Source organism: Camponotus floridanus, unplaced genomic scaffold (genome assembly GCF_003227725.1).
Source record: "Camponotus floridanus strain SB8 unplaced genomic scaffold, Cflo_v7.5 scaffold77, whole genome shotgun sequence".
Lineage (NCBI taxonomy): Eukaryota > Metazoa > Arthropoda > Insecta > Hymenoptera > Formicidae > Camponotus > Camponotus floridanus.
The window spans coordinates 207,648-226,058 of NW_020229846.1; the positions used below are offsets into that span (position 1 = coordinate 207,648).

The 18,411-nt window shown below is 30.4% G+C and overlaps 2 protein-coding genes across 3 annotated transcripts in view; both read left to right on the forward strand.

Annotated features, from left to right (window-relative positions):
* Positions 1 to 3,689, forward strand: part of LOC105251146 — a 28,765-nt gene extending 25,076 nt beyond the window's left edge. For both annotated transcript variants that reach the window (XM_025414121.1, XM_025414122.1), the window contains exons 6-8: positions 412 to 677; positions 1,018 to 1,172; positions 3,112 to 3,689. In XM_025414121.1, the coding sequence (XP_025269906.1) occupies positions 412 to 677; positions 1,018 to 1,172; positions 3,112 to 3,273 (583 nt within the window). In that variant the 3' untranslated portion in view covers positions 3,274 to 3,689. The remainder of the gene's footprint in view (positions 1 to 411; positions 678 to 1,017; positions 1,173 to 3,111) is intronic.
* A 7,283-nt stretch (positions 3,690 to 10,972) lies between these two features.
* LOC105251147 (ITG-like peptide) lies at positions 10,973 to 18,103 on the forward strand. Its single transcript, XM_011257714.3, has 6 exons — positions 10,973 to 11,134; positions 13,560 to 13,752; positions 16,719 to 16,839; positions 16,998 to 17,147; positions 17,352 to 17,440; positions 17,712 to 18,103. Exons 2-6 carry the CDS (start codon positions 13,591 to 13,593, stop codon positions 17,853 to 17,855), a joined length of 666 nt encoding a protein of 221 aa, XP_011256016.2. The 5' UTR covers positions 10,973 to 11,134; positions 13,560 to 13,590; the 3' UTR covers positions 17,856 to 18,103.
* The last annotated feature ends 308 nt before the right edge of the window (positions 18,104 to 18,411 follow it).

An 18,411-nucleotide genomic window follows, 5' to 3' on the forward strand; every position in this document is an offset into this window, starting at 1 on the left:
ATTGTTTTTTTATAGTTTATGTATAATTTATTACCTGTCTCTTGAACGTTTACATAAGATCCTATGTTAAAATCGCAAAATTCAAAAATTAATTTTAAAGGAGCAAGTAAAAAAATTTGAAATAATTTATGACTATTTAGAATGTTATTAAGAATGTTAAATTAAAAATTCACGACGATCTCATTGATTGTAATATATCTCCAATACATCCATAAAGCGTTCCAAATTTAGAACAAAAGTAATATCAGATTAAAATAATGCCACATAATAATTTTGCATAAATAAACTAATGTTTCTCTCTCTCTCTCTCTCTTTCTCTTCTCTCTCTTTGAAATGAAGAATATTTAAATATTGTATTATATTGTATTGTATTGTATTATATTATATTGCATTATATCTTGTATTGTGCAGCTTCCTAGCTTCCTTGGTCGCGGTGTTCGGCGAGTTTGACATTTCGGGCGAGTTGGAGTCGAAACGCAGCGTAACGAAGAACGTTCGCCGCGTCATCGTGAATCGCGGATACGATCCAGCGACATTCGAGAATGACCTGGCGCTTCTCGAGCTGGAGTCACCGGTGCAATTCGACGAGCACATCGTGCCGATTTGCATGCCCGAGGACGGCATCGACTTCACTGGACGGATGGCGACGGTCACGGGCTGGGGCCGACTTAAATACAGTGAGTACATCGACTCTGGCTCGCGTCCGACAAATCGCGAACAATAAATATAAATATAATATAAATATAAATATAAATATAATAAATATAATATAAATATAATATAATAATAAAGGTGCATGTGCGTACGAGTCACGCGGCAAATTTGCCGCAAGACTAGAAAGTATAAAATGGAACAGGTTACCGTGACGAGATCGGAGTAAAACAACTTTCACGATGACTCTCGCGTGGCCTCCTACGCGTCCGAATTCTGCTCGCGATTCCGCCACGACTTTCCCCTCTTTCTCGCATCTCAATTCACCGTCAAGACCCTACTAACGACATCGGTTACGTTCGACAGATGGTGGCGTGCCATCGGTGCTACAAGAAGTCCAGGTGCCGATAATGGAAAACGCGGTCTGCCAGGAGATGTTTCAAACAGGCGGCCACTCGAAATTGATTTTGGACAGCTTCCTTTGCGCCGGATACGCGAACGGTCAGAAGGACTCCTGCGAGGTAATCTTGCAGCGGGATTTATTATATCTCGCTTCTCATCGTAATTTATTAATTTTATTAACACCGTTTCTCCCATTAGCGGTATCTCTTTCATCTCGCGACAAATAACAAGATTACTTTGTCGATTGCATGTGTTTTCATTTATAACCATTTATTTGATTATGTAAATATTATTTTTCGTTCCGTAGAGAAAAATGTGAAACACGTTTCAATTTTCAGCATTATTTTTTTTATCCCAAGTAACATATGTTTACTCGATCGATTATAGAAATTTTAATATTCTCATTCTAATTTTAAATTTTTTATCTATTATTATTATTTTATTCTAGATTTTTTATTTTCTCGAAATGGATTCTTTAAAGTTTTCACGATTAAGGATGATTTGTATGTACAATCCCAGCAAAAAGTAGCTGAAAATCATTATTGACGAATATCCACTTTTGTGTATTTTGAATATGAGAAATTGTGTGAAATATACAATTTTATCTTAACTACAGTGCAGAGATGTATTTTTTAATATTTATTGCGTTTTTACTGAAATATTCCGAATTTTGTTAATCGAAATGATTAACTTTTGGCAGAGAATTTCGCAAAGTGACAGATACATGGCTCACTTTATTGAATTATATTTAATATCTTTTTACCACACAGTAAAAACATTTTGTATTTCTGTTAAAATTTTCTCGTGTAAAAATTTTTGTGTTAAATTTTTAACATACTCTTATGTTAATGTAACATATTATTATTGCGTTATTTTGACATTTTTGCGTTGAGTTAATATTCATCGTTTCTAAGAATTAAAACAACAGAATTAATATGTAAATGCACGAATTTTTGATGAAATATGTTATATGTTAAAATGAACAGATAAGTTGGGTTATTTTTCTCTATATAACAATTTTCATATGTTAAATCGACATCTCTTCTGTTATTTATCTTAAAAATGTAAGAATAACCTTTCCTTTTAATTAAATTTAACATTATAAATATGTTAATTTAACATAAACTTTATTTCCAGGTAAAGTTTAAGTATTACACTTTCGTGTTAATTTTTAAACATATTACTTGTGTTATTTATTTACATACTTGCCTTTTGTTAAATTAACATTAAAATTAAAGTGGATAAATTGAGACATGTGAAATATGTTAAATTTAACACAAAATATTTTACTGTGCAGTTAGTACTTGTATAATATTATTTAACCAAATATATTTCCTTTGTATCTAAACTTTTGCAAATTTTAAACAAATTCTGAATATTATTTCCATGTGTTTTTGTCATTTGAATCGACGTGGTTGGTATAAAAATGATAATTATAAATGATAATTAAAATTATAAAAAAAGTTAGATTAATAATGTTAAAGTAATTAAAGTAAAATAATTATTAATATTATAGATAAAGTAATGTATATGAAAATTAATATTTTTTATATTTAAATTTTAAAACAGTAAATTTAAATTATTGTACCTTTTAGTAGTAGAATTAATTAAATAAAAATTAAAAATTTTAATAATCTGGAAAATAAAAGAGTTAAATAATTATGAAAAGTTAATATAATAATATTATTTTAATTGATTATTTAGAGAAGATATTTTAGTCAAGTTTTTTGATATCTACTTTTTTTTTATTAAATTTAATTTTAATATATAATACGGTTATATGTTTCCCATAAGAACACATGTTAATTCGATGCAAATTAAAATCCTTATAACTTGTGAACGCTTTAGTGAATCGATTTAAAAATTGTACTGAAGATTCGAAATATATGTAAAAACATTTTGTACAATTTTCATTAAATTCTCAATATTTTAAATAAATAGGTACAAAACATCCTTAACGATTCCTTCAAATTGACATCGATATTATGATAAATAATTATCTTTTATCCTGTAACATTAAAACAAACAATCTGGATAACGGTTAATAATCTTGCTCAGGGTGACAGCGGTGGTCCGCTGGTGATGGAACGACCGGACGGCAGATGGTTTCTGGTTGGAACCGTTTCTCACGGTATAAAATGTGCGTCTCCGTATCTACCGGGTGTGTACATGAGGACGACCTTCTTCAAACCTTGGCTACACAGCATTACCGGAGTCTGAGGATTATCGGCGATTATCATCACGTCCTCGTGTGATTACATGTATGAGCGGCACCCGATGCCATTCTGTGTATAAATGTACAAAGGAAGCTTAATTTATTTCCCTTCGGGGGAATAGAGCGTACGAAGCTCAATTAAGTAATACACCCGCGGAAGTGATTGGACCTGAAATATCAGAGAGTTATCTCGATAATTTGGATAATAACGAGAGAGATCATCTCTCCTACGCATTTATTCTATATTTCCTCTAGCGCGTGGAAATACTTATACAGTGTCCCAAAAGTCCGGGACTGATCGAATATTTCATAAACTATGCACTTTAGAAAGAAATGTTTCAGACAAATGTTATATGGCTTGAAGGGAGCAGATAGTGGCAATGATTTGACATGGGAGAGTCATTTGAAGGTCATGTGAAGATCACCGTCAATTTCTTAAATGAAACTCTCTATTTTTTATTATATATTCGTGTAGCTTATCTCGAGAGCTTTCCAAAACACTATAATAAAGTATTTCTTCATTGAGTACTTTTCGAGTTATGAGGCTTGAAATCATTTCTTAATTTTGTATAAACCGTAAAATATCTAGTAAAATAATCATTTTTCGATTATCTTACCTTAATAATTTTAGGTACAAAATAATGAAAGGAATCAATTCGTGTAAAGAAAAAACATAGTTGTTCTTAAGAAAAAAATATGTAATTTGCAATTAACAATTATATATTTTTTTTTAAACAACTATGTGTTTTCTTTACACCAATTGATTCCTCTCATTATTTTATACATAAAAGTATTAAGGTAAGATAATCGAAAAATGAATATTTTACTAGATATTTTACGGTTTTTATGTAAAATTAAGAAATGATTTCAAACCTCATAACTCGAAAAGTACTCAATGAAGAAATATTTAATTATAGTGTTTTGAAAAGCTCTCGAGATAAGCTACACGAATATGTAATAAAAAATAGGGAGTTCCATTTAAGAAATTGACGGTGATCTTCATGTCACCTTCAAATGACTTTCCAAGGTCAAATCATTCCCACTATCTGATGGCCCCCTTCAAGCCATATAACTTTTGTCTGAAACATTTCTTTTTGCATAATGCATAGTTTATGAAATATTTGACCAGTCCGGGACTTTTGGGACACTCTGTATAAGTATCGAGCAAGATTCATTGTGTAAGCAGCATAAAAGAAAGAGAAAAAGAGAAAGAGAGAGAGAGGCGACTCTCGAGTTATTCAAATTTCGAAATAGCATTCTGTGCAAAACTGTCCGCGGCGGGACATTGTTTCTCGACGCATGACGAACGTCCGATGTTGCATTTATGCGTATCAATGTTTAAACTCGTCCTTATGTGTCTGTGCACACAGAGTATTCGCAGAGCCGGCTTTAAAGCAAATTCCGAATATCCATCGGCAATCCTTTATTAATTTTATTACTCTCGGAATGACAACTTTGTGCATTTATTTCATATTCCTTCTACGATCGAAGAAACGAATGCAAATAATTCATCACTCGCGTCAATCCTCTATATATCGTAGCTTCTTTCGCTAATAATTCAAAGGTAACTTTTTTCCAACGAGAATATTTAACTCGTTAAAAGAATTTTTAATATTATCGATGAGAATTTTGAATTATTTATTGTTTAATCTTGAACGCAATTTTATCAAGAAAAAATCGACTTTATGATGAAACAAATTGGTATCGATAAAAAAAAATCTCATCATCACGCGTGCAAATTTTAAATTAATTTATTTAAAATTTAAAAAATTTAAATTTTGAACTATATTTCTCCTTATATTTTATATCTCTGTCGGAGGGGTGTATTATTTGTTCCGTAAATATTCGCATCGGCCGACTCCGCGATACGTAAGTACAAAAGTACTTAGACGAGCTCCATGCCTTATTTATTTCATTGTTAGATGTTATTTATTAAATACATTTTTATACGATAACAACACGTGTGACTGTTTCATTCATTACCAACACCCCGTATATAAAAGACGTGGTTGAGGATATTTTGATATCACGCTGCCATGTATATATCGCACATCGTAATTCTCTTGGAGAAAGGTGATTCTATCATTAAAAATAGCGGCAAATATTTTCTAAATCGATAGAACTTTTAATATTCCCATCTTATATATGAATAACGTCATCGCGCTAATAACGTCACTTCTGGTGATAACGTCACTTCCGGTGTGTCCATAACTTTTTTTTATCGCTTGCAGTTTAGAAAGTTATACAGTATTGATTAAAAACTTCAAACTATAGCACGTACATGTTATATGTTCGTTTAATATAGCAACAATCGAAAATTGTGTCAGAATTAAAACAGCGATTTGTCAGCGATTTTGCGACTTAATTTATGCATTATTTTAATCCTATATAATAACTGGGAGGTTTATATCATATAACGTTATAAAATGAAACGAAATATCATATTTAGCTTGTTAAAATTTTTGTATGGAAAAATTCTGTTAAATATATTTATAAAATATCTACTTGAATATTTTATCCAGAATAAAAGAAAATTCTTACACTGTTTATCAATATTGCATTACAACTGCTATTAATATTCCTTAGAATAAATTTTGAGAGATAAAAAATTATGAAATCATGCACATTACTTGTAGAAAATGAGAATGCATTTACATTTGTGCATCATTGCATTCAAAAGATGATATAATATGCATAATTTAAATATATCAATCGAGTATATTATTTAATATACCCGATTGATATATTATTAATTAAATTAATAAAAATTAATAAAATTATATTAAAATAATAAAATTTAATAAAATTAATAAAATTAATAAAAATTAATAAAATTATTAAATTAATAAAATTAGATTAATAAAAATTAATAAAAATGAATCAAGAAGAAACAAATTGATTCTTTGCATATAAAACTTAAAACAAGAAATTTTTCAAGACATTATTGTTGAAACATTATTTAATATATGAAAATAAAAAATTCCATAGATGAAAAATAAAATCGAATCGGTTGGATTATTATTTTAGACGAAAATGTACATAAATGCCTATCTACGATGTGATGAACGATTACAACGCTGTATTTCCAGTAGAAAAAGACCGGCTTAAGGAGATATATTGGAAAAGTTAATCCAAAAGTTAATCCAAAGTACCAAAAAATTAAAGTTGGGCAGAATACGAATTCTAATTGATCAAAAATTTTTTAAAAATCACGAAATCATACTTCAAAATATTCTTTAATATAAATAGGTCTTAATTTCCAAGAAAATGTTGCCACGTTTTTTCATTAATATTGCGTCAAACCGATAATCACAGTTATTTTTTAATAATAATTTCAAAACGAGCAAGTAAATCGTTTGAAAACTTTGTGAGAACATTTTTACATGTATGAAGAATATAATATTACAAAATGAAATTTTTATCATTGTTTTCTTATAGTTTGTGAATAATTGATTACCTGTCTCTTGAACGTTTACATAAGATCCTATGTTAAAATCGCAAAATTCAAAAATTAATAACTTTTAAAGGAGCGACTAAAAAAATTTGAAATAATTCATGATGATTTAGAATGTTATTAAGAAATTCAAAATTCACGGCGATCTCATTGATTGTAATATATCTCCAATACATCCTTAAAACTTTGTGAGAACATTTTTACATGTATAAAGAATATAATATTACAAAATGAAATTTTTATCATTGTTTTCTTATAGTTTGTGAATAATGTATTACCTGTCTCTTGAACGTTTACATAAGATCCTATGTTAAAATCGCAAAATTCAAAAATTAATAACTTTTAAAGGAGCGACTAAAAAAATTTGAAATAATTCATGACGATTTAGAATGTTATTAAGAATGTTAAATTCAAAATTCACGGCGATCTCATTGATTGTAATATATCTCCAATACATCCTTAAAACTTTGTGAGAACATTTTTACATGTATAAAGAATATAATATTACAAAATGAAATTTTTATCATTGTTTTCTTATAGTTTGTGAATAATGTTTTACCTGTCTCTTGAACGTTTACATAAAATCCTATGCTAAAATCGCAAAATTCAAAAATTACATAAAATCCTATGCTAAAATCGCAAAATTCAAAAATTAATAACTTTTAAAGGAGCGAATAAAAAAATTTAAAATAATTCATGACGAGATTTAGAATGTTATTAAGAATGTTAAATTCAAAATTCACGGCGATCTCATTGATTGTAATATGCTTCCAATACATCCTTAAGCCAAACAAGCCATTAAGTGGCGTGTCGAAACCAATCCCGAGGGAAAACAAATTTCTCATAAAAAGTAATAGAGATCATTCCAGACCTATTGCGTCGTAATATAACGCTTGTTCCGTCACAATGGATAAAGTTTCTCGGAAGTTCGCGCGTGCGACACGCAAGGCCGAGGTAACGTTTCCGAAGCAGCACGCCGCGAAATGTTGGAGCGGAAATAAGCGTGGCGATTTAATGGCGCGTGCATACACACGTATGATTCGACCCGTGGATGCACGTACACTTCGCGTACTCACCTGTGTACTCTGGCATTTCGTCACACAGGTGGTTGCATCGTCGACGGTAAATGCAATTTGCGCTACAAGTCTAGAGTCTCCGCGCGCTCGTCCAGCGACTCGTTTTCCTCCTCCGCGAAAATGTCCGCTCAATGCCCTTTTCTGGAAAAGAGAAGAATAATGCCGTAATTAGACTTCAAGGTTGATTATCAGTTGCAAAACAATATTAAAGTTGAAAGCTCCAAGGTTTCGCAAGGCAGGATAATATATGAAATAAATCCTGGTAAAAGACGATTAATAAAAATTAATAAAACTGAATCGAAAAGAAACAAATTGATTCTTTGCATGTGAAATTTAAAACAACAAATTTTCTAAGGAATTATTGTTGAAACATTATTTAATATATGACAACATTAATATATATTTAATGTATATCTGCCAAATTGATTTGACAATTTATAAATATAAAAGGAAATATACGAAAAATAAAGCATACGCTATATCAAATATAGGAGATAAATATAGTTTAGTAAACACATTCATTATATAATTATTTTAAGAAAATATATAGTTTAAAAATATATATATTGCATATGTAGAAAAATGTTACATATGATATTTTTTTATATCTTTAATTAAATAAAATATATCTCTTTCCGTGTTTAGAAATAATATAAATTAAGAATATTGTTACAAGTTTATAAAATAAAAAGTAATAAAATAAAATAATTAGAAATTATCATACATAAAAAAGTATTTTTTTTATAATATAAACTTTCCTCGTATTTTTCTCTCAATAAGAGAAAAAGATTATATTACTATTTTAACCCTTTCGTACCTCCGGCTTTCCCAAAGAAGATGTGTTTCATATGAAGACAGCTTTTACAGGTTTTTGGGGTGCTGATTTCAAATTTACCATCAAAATTTAAATTCAAAATGACAGATTTAAGATGGCGATAATGAAAAATTTAAATATCAATATATTTAAAATATGAACTTTGATTTTATTTTGGTTTTTTTAAAATATATATTATGTTTTTTCCTGAATTTACACACACACGTTCGACTTCGATAGCGTTGTTATACATTTTCTTTTGCAAGCCGCGCATCTGCCGCGAGACTTGGATATCTGTCTTACTTTGATTACACATATAAATTATTATAATATTTATCATAAAATTGTAATCACATTTAAATAAAACTTTAAGTTTATAATTAGCGCAAAAAAAATTTTATGATTTTTTAATTGATATGCGATTAATCATCATTCTCTAAAAGTTTGATTTTTTACAAAGTTTAGATAATTATATTGTATTGTAAACATTACATTTCAAAGTGCACGATTTTTTACATAAAGCTTGAACCTTCTTCTTTAAAACAAGCCAAGGTAAAAGTCGATAGGATTATTTGTTTAAAAGTTATGAATTTTTTCATAAGTGGGACATATCTGTTCCAAAGATACGAAAGGGTTAACTAAAGACTTAAATAAACTTGAAAATTATTTCAGATATTAAAACTAGGTCTCCCTCTCTCTCTCTCATTTGATTTTGAAAAAAAATTTTATCTACAGCCTCGAAACATTTCTCATGAAAAATTCAGATCTCTGTATCAATTAATTGATATGCGATTAATTTTCATTCTCTAAAAGTTTGATGTTTTACAAAGTTTAGATAATTACATTGTACTGTAAACATTACATTTCAAAGTGCACAATGTTTTTACATAAAGCTTGAACCTTCTTCTTTAAAACAAGCCAAGGATAGTCGATATAAAAATCGATAGGATTATTTGTTTAAAAGTTATGAATTTTTTCGTATGTAGGACATATATGTTCCAAAGGTATGAAAGGGTTAACTAAAGATTTAAATAACTTGAAAATTATTTCAGATATTAAAACCAGCTCTCCCTCTCCCTCTCTCATTTGAAAAAATCTTCATCTACAGCCTCGAAATATTTCTCATGAAAAGTTCAGATCTCTGTATCAATTAACGATTTTTTTACATAAAGCTTGAACCTTCTTCTTTAAAACAAGCCAAGGTAAAAGTCGATAGGATTATTTGTTTAAAAGTTATGAATTTTTTCGTAGATGAGATATATGTCCCAAAGGTACGAAAGAGTTAACTAAAGAAACTTTAAATAAACTTGAAAATTATTTCAGATATTAAAACCAGCTCTCTCTCTCTCTCTCTCTCTCTCTCTCTCTCTCTCTCTCTCTCTCTCTCTCTCATTTGAAAAAATCTTCATTTACAGCCTCGAAACATTTCTCATAAAAAATTTAGATCTCTGTATCATTAAACTGCCGGTTCGGAATGGAAAGGACTAAACAACAATAGGCAGTACATCGTTTTCGCTTCGTCACTATTCAATATATGTGAGGAAGCACGCGGGGGTTCGTGAGGAGAGTATATGGAGCAGAAGCGAGCCGCCCGGCGGGCACATCAGGATACCTTGGATCAATACGGCCAAGAGAGAACGAAACTACGCCGGTGGCGGAAAGAGCGCGAGGAGGTGAGAAAATTAGCAAAGGTGAGCAAAGGAAAAGTAAGCTCGCTGAAACAATGAGAACGTGAGGTCCTAGACGCAAAAGTACAACACTCTCGCGCCTCATCCGGGAACGCAGATAAATATCATAATGAGATTAAACAAAATCCGCGACACAAACTCACCTTGCTAAAGGAATGAACTTATTTTCAGTTTATCTTTGACCTTTCGCGCAAACCCGAATGCTCGTTCCGGATGTTATGGAACATCGCGTTTTTTAAATGGTAGAATAATATCCTGGAGAATGTTGCAATTTGAAAGAGATAATGTATATACTATGGGTTAAAAAAATTGCATTTGATTTTTTTCGAAACTTGAAGCTTCTTGCAAAATCGAGAAAAAATCATTTTGTTGCGCTAATACCTAAATAAATTTTATAATGAAGAATCGAACACTCACATTGTACCATCATCTCACTCAATCATAGCATTGTCGATGTCATACAGCATTTGTCAACAGTAGCTGCGAGTGCTTGAGTAGCTCCCTCGGCCTGTTATCTCGAGAATAGATAGAAAGCCGAAGATCTGAATGAACAAAATGTCACGTAGGTCGTGATCGGGTGGCGCGAAAAAAAAAAGAGGAAGAAGACGAGCCAGTGGATGGTTGCGCATGCGTCACCGGGTATATGCGCTTGTATGACCGAAACGACGTAGAAGTATAGATTGCCGAAGCAAGCGCGGCACGGACTCAGTCCTCCAGTAAACTCCATCGAGGACTTGTTGATCCTGTGCGGAGTCTATCTTAGGTCGAGTGGTAGCCGATCCTGCCCGACCGAGCAAAGACGTTCTAGACGAGCTCAGGGTGCAAGAACGTATTGTAAGTCGCCTATTCCTGATTAAATTCAACAAGAGAAGGTGTCTTGCATATTTCAGATATTATCATATTGTTAGAAGTGTCAGACATTCGAAGTCTTTATACGCTTTTCCAGATTTGTTCTTGACGTTGAAAAGTCCTCGACGTATTTCATGGATAATTAAAGATATAATAGATTGATAGATAAATAGTTAAGATATAATAGAAAATTATAATTGTCTGAGATAAAGTTAAAATTAAAATAGAGTTCGGAAATGTTTGGATATCTACGCGACTGAATTAATTTGATAAAAGATGATTCAGGCCATTTAAAAACCTGAAATTTTGAATTAAATTAAATGAAATTTATAATTAAATTGACGGATTGCTATTTCATCTACGATCCATTTAAATGACACGCATAAACGCATAAGAATAATTACGAAAGTACATTTGCAAATGAAAAAGAGACAAGATCGGAGAAAGAAGAATTATTGATCGTATAGTCAAAGTTATTGCTGGTATTGACCCAACATGACTCGTATCATAAAACGAAGTTATCATAAATTTGCAATTAGTCCCTCCTCTGAATATGAAAGAATTTTGTTTCCCAATATTTTACAAGCAATTTCATATATTTAATTTTCCGCTTTATGATATACAGGGTGTCCCAAAAGTCCCAGACCGGTTGAATATTTCATAAATTATCCACTTTAGAAAGAAATGTTTCAGACAAAAGTTGTATGGCTTGAAGGGGGCAATCAGATAGTGGCAATGATTTGACATGGGAGAGTCATTTCAAAGTCACGTGAAGATTACCGTCAATTTCTTAAATGGAACTCCCTATTTTTATTACATATTCGTGTAGCTTATCTCGAGAGCTTTCCAAAACACTATAATTAAATATTTCTTCAGTACTTTTCGAGTTGAGGCTTGAAATCATTTCTTAATAATTTTACATAAACCGTAAAATATCTTGTAAAATATTCATTTTTCGATTATCTTACCTTAATAATTTTAAACATAGTTGTTTTTAAGAAAAAAATATGTAATTTGCAATTAACAATTACATATTTTTTTTTTTTAACAACTATGTGTTTTCTTTACACCAATTGATTTCTCTCATTATTTTGTACATAAAATTATTAAGGTAAAATAATCGAAAAATGAATATTTTACTAGATATTTTATGATTTATGCAAAATTAAGAAATGATTTCAAGCCTCATAACTCGAAAAGAAGAATAAAGAAATACTTTATTCAATAAAGAAATACTTTATTATAGTGTTTTGGAAAGCTCTCGAGATAAGCTATACGAATATGTAATAAAAAATAAAGGGTTCCATTTAAGAAATTGACGGTGATCTTTACATGACTCTCCCATGACAAATCATTGCCACTATCTGATGGCCCCCTTCAAGTCATATAACTTTTGTCTGAAACATTTCTTTCTAAAATGCATAGTTTATGAAATATTCGACCGATCCGGGACTTTTGGGACATCCTGTATATAATGTATTATTACAATTACGCATATATATTTACTAAATAATGTTACAGCGTTATTATCATGTTAAATATGTATATTGAACGAGTGTAATCGATATATTGTTCTCGTGTACCAAATACTAATTACTTAATTAACATTGCAGCGCAGAATTACATGCAACATATGGGCCGCAATGATTTTCCAACAGTAAATCGTGGTAAATAAATTCGAGTAATAATCAAGACATCGATGAATTATTTGAAGAAGTCTCTCTTATCGCTTTTATATTATGAAACCGCGTATTAGCGACCGCGAATAGATAAAAAGCGTTACAATCATCGACATCTGACATGATAAACGTGTAAAAAGGGGTTCGATGTTAACAGCTAGTCGCGTCTTATGGATCACTGCTTACAGCAAAAACATTCAGGGATAAACAGAAATAAAATATGTTCGTGAGAACATGAAGAAATGATCATGCAAGATTTATGCAATTAAAACGGTAACGAATGTTTTTCTCACTCGGTTTCACAAGTCGCATCTTTCTTCGTTCTTATTCTTAATCGATAGACCGATAATCGTAAATGCAATCATGTAGAATCTTTTAGATAAATATAACTTTAATAGACTCTTGCTAATCATGTTTCAAATTTAATAAATTATGTAATAAAAAGAAAATTCCTTTTTGTGCAAAATTAAGAAATAAAACTCCAAATATTACTCCTAATTTCCTCCTTATCAAATATTATGCAAAATAAACATTACACGTTTAAAAAGTGCAATTAAACAAATTTCCGAGAGAAATTCACTCCTCGTTTGGGATAATTCTAGTTAGAATGAGATATTTGCATAATAATGGGTAATATGCTAAAACTCGCTTTTTAATAACGTCTAGTTATCTGCTCCCTCTTTCAAAGATTTAACGATGATGAACACCTTCTCTTCCTCGAATGATTGCAGAGTGCCCGAAGATTAGGATATCTCCAACAATATGAGGGTATATGCGGCAATAACGCTAGTGCTCGTAGCAAACACGGCATATATCGGTGTCGAGGCATGGGGTGGCCTCTTCAACCGCTTTAGTCCTGAGATGCTCTCTAACCTCGGCTACGGCGGTCACGGGAGCTACATGAATCGTCCTGGGCTACTACAGGTAAAAAAAACGTAACTTTTTTTAAGGAAATTCGACCCGCGATTCTATATCTCGTTCTAAAGACACGTGAAATATGTTCCGTAAAATTTGTCCGTAAAGTTCTTTAAATTTTTATTTCCTTCAATTAAAATATGTTTAATAAATATTTGAAAAAATATAATATTTTCTGAACTTTAATCTATAACGTTTAAACTTCAAGTCTCCTCAGATATCTCCGGACCGATAAAAAAATGATCTGAAAGAAAAGATTTTTAGAAGATTTCTTATTTTTGACATTTTTAAATTATACAGGGTGTCCCAAAAGTCCCGGACCGGTCGAATATTTCATAAACTATGCACTTTAGAAAGAAATGTTTCAGACAAAAGTTGTATGGCTTGAAGGGGACCATCAGATAGTGGCAATGATTTGACATGGGAGAGTCATTTGAAAATCACGTGAAGATCGCCATCAATTTCTTAAATGGGACTCCCCATTTTTTATTAAATATTCTGGTAGCGCACGTCGAGAGCTTCCCAAAACATTATAATTAAGTTAGTTTCAATTGGTTTTCAATTGGTGTAAAGAAAAAACATAGTTGTTTTTAAGAAAAAAATATGTAATTTGCAATTAACAATTACATATTTTTTTTAAAACAACTATGTGTTTTCTTTACACCAATTGATTCTTCTCATTATTTTGTACATAAAAGTATTAAGGTAAGATAATCGAAAAATGAATATTTTACTAGATATTTTATGGTTTATGCAAAATTAAGAAATGATTTCAAGCCTCATAACTTGAAAAGTACTCAATGAAGAAATAAAATACTTATATACTTAAAAATAAATACTTTATTATAGTGTTTTGGAAAGCTCTCGAGATGAGCTACACGAATATGTAATAAAAAATAGGGGGTTCCATTTAAAAAATTGACAGTGATCTTTACATGACCTTCAAATGACTCTCCCATGTCAAATCATTGCCACTATCTGATGGCCCCCTTCAAGTCATACAACTTTTGTCTGAAACATTTCTTCCTAAAGTGCATAATTTATAAAATATTCGACCGATCCGGGACTTTTGGGACACCCTGTATATTTAGAGAAGAAACAGATTTTTTAGACATATTTTGAGAAAATCCTTTTAAGAAAAAAATCTCTTTTAGATTCCCTTTCGTCTTTTTTTAGAATTCGTTTGTACTTCTTAATATTTGATTTAATTAGCAACACGCAGTATGGGTCACGTACGATCAATATTTTATTTTCTATCCGCATGCACTTGCACTTGCACTAAACTTGCAAGAACTCCCCGGTGGCCCCGTTTATTTCTCATTTTTCTTCACTTGTGAATTAACCTCGAGATTGCAATCCGGAGATTGAATGGAATTACCTTCGCAGCGAAATTATTGCTACTATAAAAACTTTTACTGCGCTTTCAACTACGTGATAAATAAATAAAACTATAGTCGCTCCACTATATTCGAGAGCTTGATATCCGTATATCGCTTGATTTATATATATATATATAAAGATAATCTCTTTTGTCGCATAATGAGCAAGCCCGTACTAACCTATTCATTAATCAACATGATATTATTACATTCAAATTGATGTATAATTATCTTGCTATTAATGTGTAATTATTTGAACAGTGTGCAAAGTATCAAAGTTTATGTAAATAAATCAAAGTTTATGTAAATAAATTTGCGAACGAATCGGGTGCATTTATCATTTAATTCACATTTGACTTTTCTGTGGATGAAAAATTCATCACGTGATAAACATTGATTAGATGAAATTACAAATATGAATAAATAATATGACAGGAAATGATTGAAAATGAATAATATGATTGGAAATTGATGATTAAGGATGTTTTGTACCTATTTTCAATATTAACCTATTTAAATATTGAGAATTTAATGAAAATTGTACAAAATGTCCTTACATATGTTTAGAATCTTCAGTACAATTTTTAAATCAATTCACTAAACCGTTCACAAGTTATAAGGATTTTAATTTGCATGCAATTCGAATTAATGTGTTCTTATGGGAAACGTATAACCACGTCGATTCAAATGACAAAAATGACAAAAAACTTGAAAATAATATTCAGAATTAAAATTTGCAAAAGTTTAGATACAGAGGAAATATTTGATCAAATAATATTATACAAGTACTAACTGGTTAAAAAGATATTAAATATAATTCAATGAAGTTAGCCATGTATCTGTCACAAGGCGAAATTCTCAAAAGTTAATCATTTCAATTAACAAAATTCGGAATATTTCAGTAAAAACGCAATGAATATTTAAAAATACATCTCTGCACTGTAGCTAAAATCAAATTGTATATTCCACACAATTTCTCATATTCAAAATATACCAAAAGTGGATATTCGTCAATATTGATTTTCAGCTACTTTTTGCTGGAATTGTATATACCAAACATCCTTAAGAAAACAGAGGAATCAACGAAAAAAATGCTACTTTCTCAGATTACGATGAAACAGTTGAATGTTGCATATAAAATTTTTTATCACATTTCCGTGTTTAATTTTAATTTATAGAATTTTGATAAATATCGTATCAAGTTTCACTTTTATAACTGAATTTTTAAAATATTTTACGTTTAATAATTTTAATACAAGATGCATTAATACAGACTGAAATAAATTATTTTAATAAAATACACTAATACAGTTTAATAATACAATTTGATAATACAGTTTAATAAAGATTAAACAAATGTTTTTATCTTCTTGTTTTTAATCTTTATAATAAAAATGTATAATAAAATAAAATATATAATAAAATAAAGTATAAAATAAAATAAAATATATATATTAAGTGAATTATGAATAAAGAAAACATAAACAAATTATTTAATAGAAAATGCGATTTTAATATTTGCGGTTTTAAATAATATTTAGAAAATCGTGAAAAAAAATATATTTAAAATAAAGTAATCGCTTTCTTTCTTTTCAGGAAGGATATGATGGCATATATGGAGAGGGAGCAGAACCTACGGAAGAACCTTGCTATGAGAGGAAATGCATGTACAATGATCATTGTTGTCCAGGTTCCATTTGCATGAATTTCAATGGAGGTAAATAAAAACTCTGCTAATGAAAAATCGCGTAAAATAACTTGTGAAAAATTAATTCGATTTTCTAAAATAATTAAAAATAATAAAGACACCCATTATTTCTCATATTGTATTCCATATTATAATAAGGTAATGTAATTATGAGCATAATGTTTTAGTTACTGGAACATGCGTCTCCGATTTCGGCATGACACAAGGTGAGCTCTGCAGGCGGGATAGCGATTGCGAAACCGGCTTAATGTGCGCCGAGATGTCTGGACGTGAAACAAAATCGTGTCAACCGCCGACCACTTCAAATAAATTATACAGTGCGTTGATAAGCATAATTTATATTTGCGAGATATAAAAAAAATATAATTCTGCGCGAGATTATAAATACAATTCGTCAATAAATAATATATATTAATAATTAAATATATATAATTAAATATAAATATATTAATAATTAAATATATTAATATATATTTAAATAATATATATTAATAATAAATAAAATATATAATTTGTTACAGATGAAGAATGCGCCATGTCAAGCGAGTGCGACATCAGTCGTGGACTATGCTGTCAACTACAAAGGCGACACCGACAAGCTCCTAGAAAGGTAATGAAATATATCTATATCTATAGAGTTTTAAAAAATATTATTCAAAAAGTTCTCGACTTTTTCAACAGCTTTTCGAATCGTTAGCTTTCAAAAATATAGTTCTATTTTTGCGTAATCAATCTCTGATTTTCTCTGTGTATGTGTACGTAAGAAAAAAATAAATATTGCTTCACTAAAGTCTACTAAAAATAAATTTTTTAAAAATAAAATTAAAATTTTTTTTCATGCTCAAGTAATCTCTCCTGATAATTAAAAAATATTTCGGCAGGTTTGCTCGTACTTCAAGGACCCTCTGGTCTGCATCGGCCCGGTGGCGACGGATCAGATAAAGTCCGTGATCCAGTACACCTCCGGTGAGAAACGGATTACCGGACAGGGCAACCGTCTGTTTAAGCGGATGCCGTTCGCCTAAATACCCGCTCGTCGTACCTGGCAATACGCGACGAAGGTGAAGTATACAATGTAAGATAAACTACAAAAAAATCAAATCCTCCTTTAGTCGTTGTGAAGTCACCTAGGTTTAAGGTTTGTCGACTCGACATTATCTCGATCTCCTTCCTATAGTCCCAACTCTCCCCCACCAACGATGCATCGGGAAGTATAAGGGTAGTGTAAGAAACTCATGCGGCAAAAATAAAATTAAATATTATTATTAATAATATTATTATTAATAATATTATTATTATAAATATTATTCGGGGAGGTGTCACTTCGAGATTTTTCTTCTTTTTTTTTTTGAATATATAACGTAACTGAAAACACCTATAACACATATCATATTGACCCGTCTCGTAGGTCTCTCTAAGAATAAGAGACACGCTAGCATAGTTATGTTAAGAAAAAACGCGCTGATGAATAAGAGCGCCATATGACAAAGATGTTTCTTAATGATTTAGGGGTAAAGTATATAGGGGACGTTCGAGAGAAGTTCCATTAGACGATTTATCTACCGGTCTATCGGTTGAGCT